This window comes from Austrofundulus limnaeus, unplaced genomic scaffold, assembly GCF_001266775.1.
Source record: "Austrofundulus limnaeus strain Quisiro unplaced genomic scaffold, Austrofundulus_limnaeus-1.0 Scaffold153, whole genome shotgun sequence".
In the NCBI taxonomy this organism is placed as follows: Eukaryota; Metazoa; Chordata; class Actinopteri; order Cyprinodontiformes; family Rivulidae; genus Austrofundulus; species Austrofundulus limnaeus.
The window spans coordinates 276,298-278,674 of NW_013952555.1; the positions used below are offsets into that span (position 1 = coordinate 276,298).

General features: G+C 37.3%; 1 protein-coding gene across 1 annotated transcript in view; it reads right to left on the minus strand.

The window, feature by feature from the left end:
• Positions 1-691, minus strand: part of LOC106523359 (protein TMEPAI) — a gene marked incomplete at both ends in the record, with an annotated part of 4,998 nt that extends 4,307 nt beyond the window's left edge. The window contains 1 exon segment of the mRNA XM_014016753.1: positions 537-691. Coding sequence (XP_013872207.1) covers positions 537-691 — 155 coding nt within the window.
• Positions 692-2,377: the final 1,686 nt, after the last annotated feature.

Below are 2,377 nucleotides of genomic sequence, written 5' to 3' on the forward strand. Positions count from 1 at the left end.
ACACACACACACACACACACACACACACACACACACACACACACGCAGGTTGATTCAGGAAGCACGAGTGAAGTCATATGTTTGAGGAGGCCTGCGGTGTAAGTCACTGCATGTGTATCTGGAAATAGACGTCGCGAGACGCCTGAACCAAGGAGTGAGTCAGCCATGTTCAGCCTGCAGCCGTGTTTAATCACTGGGCTCACACGCTGTCTGTCTGTCAGCACAGTTTTCTTCCTCTCCTCCTGCCTTTCATCAGAACCTGTCTTCTCTGTGACTAATCCGCTCAAACAAAACGCTCATTTCCTCAGAGTTTTACTGCAGGAAGTTGTGATAAAATAAGTGTAATCGTGGCGGTATCGGTGCAGCTTCACTGCAGGTGTTCCTGTTTTATCAGCCTCTTTTATCCACGGTTTTACGCATCAAAGAGGTCGATTTCATCATATTTAATGCCTCTTTTTGTGCAACTCAAATGTAATTTAGCAGAAGAATCGGGACGGATGTTGTATTTCTGATCATCAGGTGTAAAGTGGACTTACGCTGGCGAGCGGCAGGTGTCTCCTGCGCGTTTGGGCCTGCCTGGAGAGGAGGGAGCGCGCCGACAGGCGGTAGTGGTTCAGCAGGCAGGTGACCACCACCACCATGACCATCATGACCACCACGATCACCAAGATCTGGACGAACTCCAGCTGGGCTGCAACGCCACAAAAACAGGCTGAGATCAGTCCACGAACAGGACTTATAGTTTTATAAATGTTCAGATTAAACATGTTCTGAGCATCAAAAACACCAGTCAACAATGTGCTTTATTAACTTTTAATAAAAAATTAATATGTTACCATAAATATGTTACAGCCCATTGAAACACAGAAGGGTCATAACAAATTTAAAGAGGACACAAAGACAGACTTTGTTTTATTAATTATTCCGTCTTGTCCTCCAAAAAACCTTCACCGAGGAGTAAAAAAGGAACAAAAACTGTCCTGAAAAACAAAAGAAAGAGGAAAATTAAGGATCTTTGTCTTAAAAATAATTAAAATAATCTAACTAACCAAAAAACACAACTTGAAGTTCAAACAAAAGATTGACCTGGTGAGCCGGCCTAACAAAACTAAAGGTGTGGCAGTGGGCCAACCATTTACAGGGCCGTAACATATTTATTGGGGGGTGGGGGGCAGCTTACCCATCAGAGCCTTTAAATAAAAAAAGTTTTAACTATAAGAAATAACCAATTCTATAAAAACACTTCCTCCTCAAAAAAAACCTACATGAAAAAATACCTAACTATGAAGAAAAACAATCTAGAAAAAGCAAATAAATAAATAAATAAAATGTGCCTGAAGCACATAGAAACAAACAATTTTTACTGTCAGAATAAAACCTGAGCTGCTTTTCTATGAAACGTTTAAAAAAATATTCATTTCCCTTCAATAACATGAACAATAAACACAATAAATAATCAAGAAGCTGTTATTAAGAAGCATAAGAAGTGTTTTTGTAGCTGATTAAGTGAAAATGCAGCTAAACGATACTCAGCTGTGCTTTTTATGCTTTTATCAAACGACCCTTGAACAAGTGATTTGATTCACTTCGCACCAGAATTAAAAANAAAATAAAAAATATATATATATATATTTTCAATCATTTATCAGAACAAGATGGCTGCATCAGCTAATTGACCTTTGCCTCTACAAACAGCTAAATTTTGTGTGGTAGTATCTGAGAGTCATCTTCAACTCATCTCAAGAAGCTGCTGCGAATAAAAATATGCAAAAACATAACTCTTAACAGTCAGCTCTGAAATGCCTTAAAAGCCTTTCAACATTTTTTATTTTATTTAAAGGATTCAAACTAAAAGTTAAGAATAGGAGGAAGTAATCTGACACCCTAGCTTTCAAAATAAAAGCCCCAGGTAGTGTGTGGAAATGTTTACCCCCTGAAATTCTTTAAAAGCCTTTTAACATTTTTTTATTTATTAATTAATTATTTTTGGTAAGGGGATCAAACTAAAGGTAAGAACAAGAGGAAGTTGTCTGACAGCGTAGTTTTCAAAATAAAAGCTCAGTTTAAAGGCAGAAACTGCACCGATTTTGCCCACCAGTGGAACAAAGACTGTTTTAGGGGTGATTTATCAATATTATTGATTGTTGGTTGTTTTTTTTATGAAAGAGGATTAGAGACCCTGCAAAAAAAATAGTTCTGATTTCTCTCAGAATTCTGACTTTATCCTGACTTTTCTGAGAAAAAAGTCAGAATTCTAAGATTAAAGTATGACTTCTGATTTTTACTCTCAGAATTAGGAAAAAGTTGTAATTCTGAGAAAAAAAGTCAGAATTCTTTCCTCCCCCGTGGCCTTAATCCTCTTTTATAGTTTTTACAT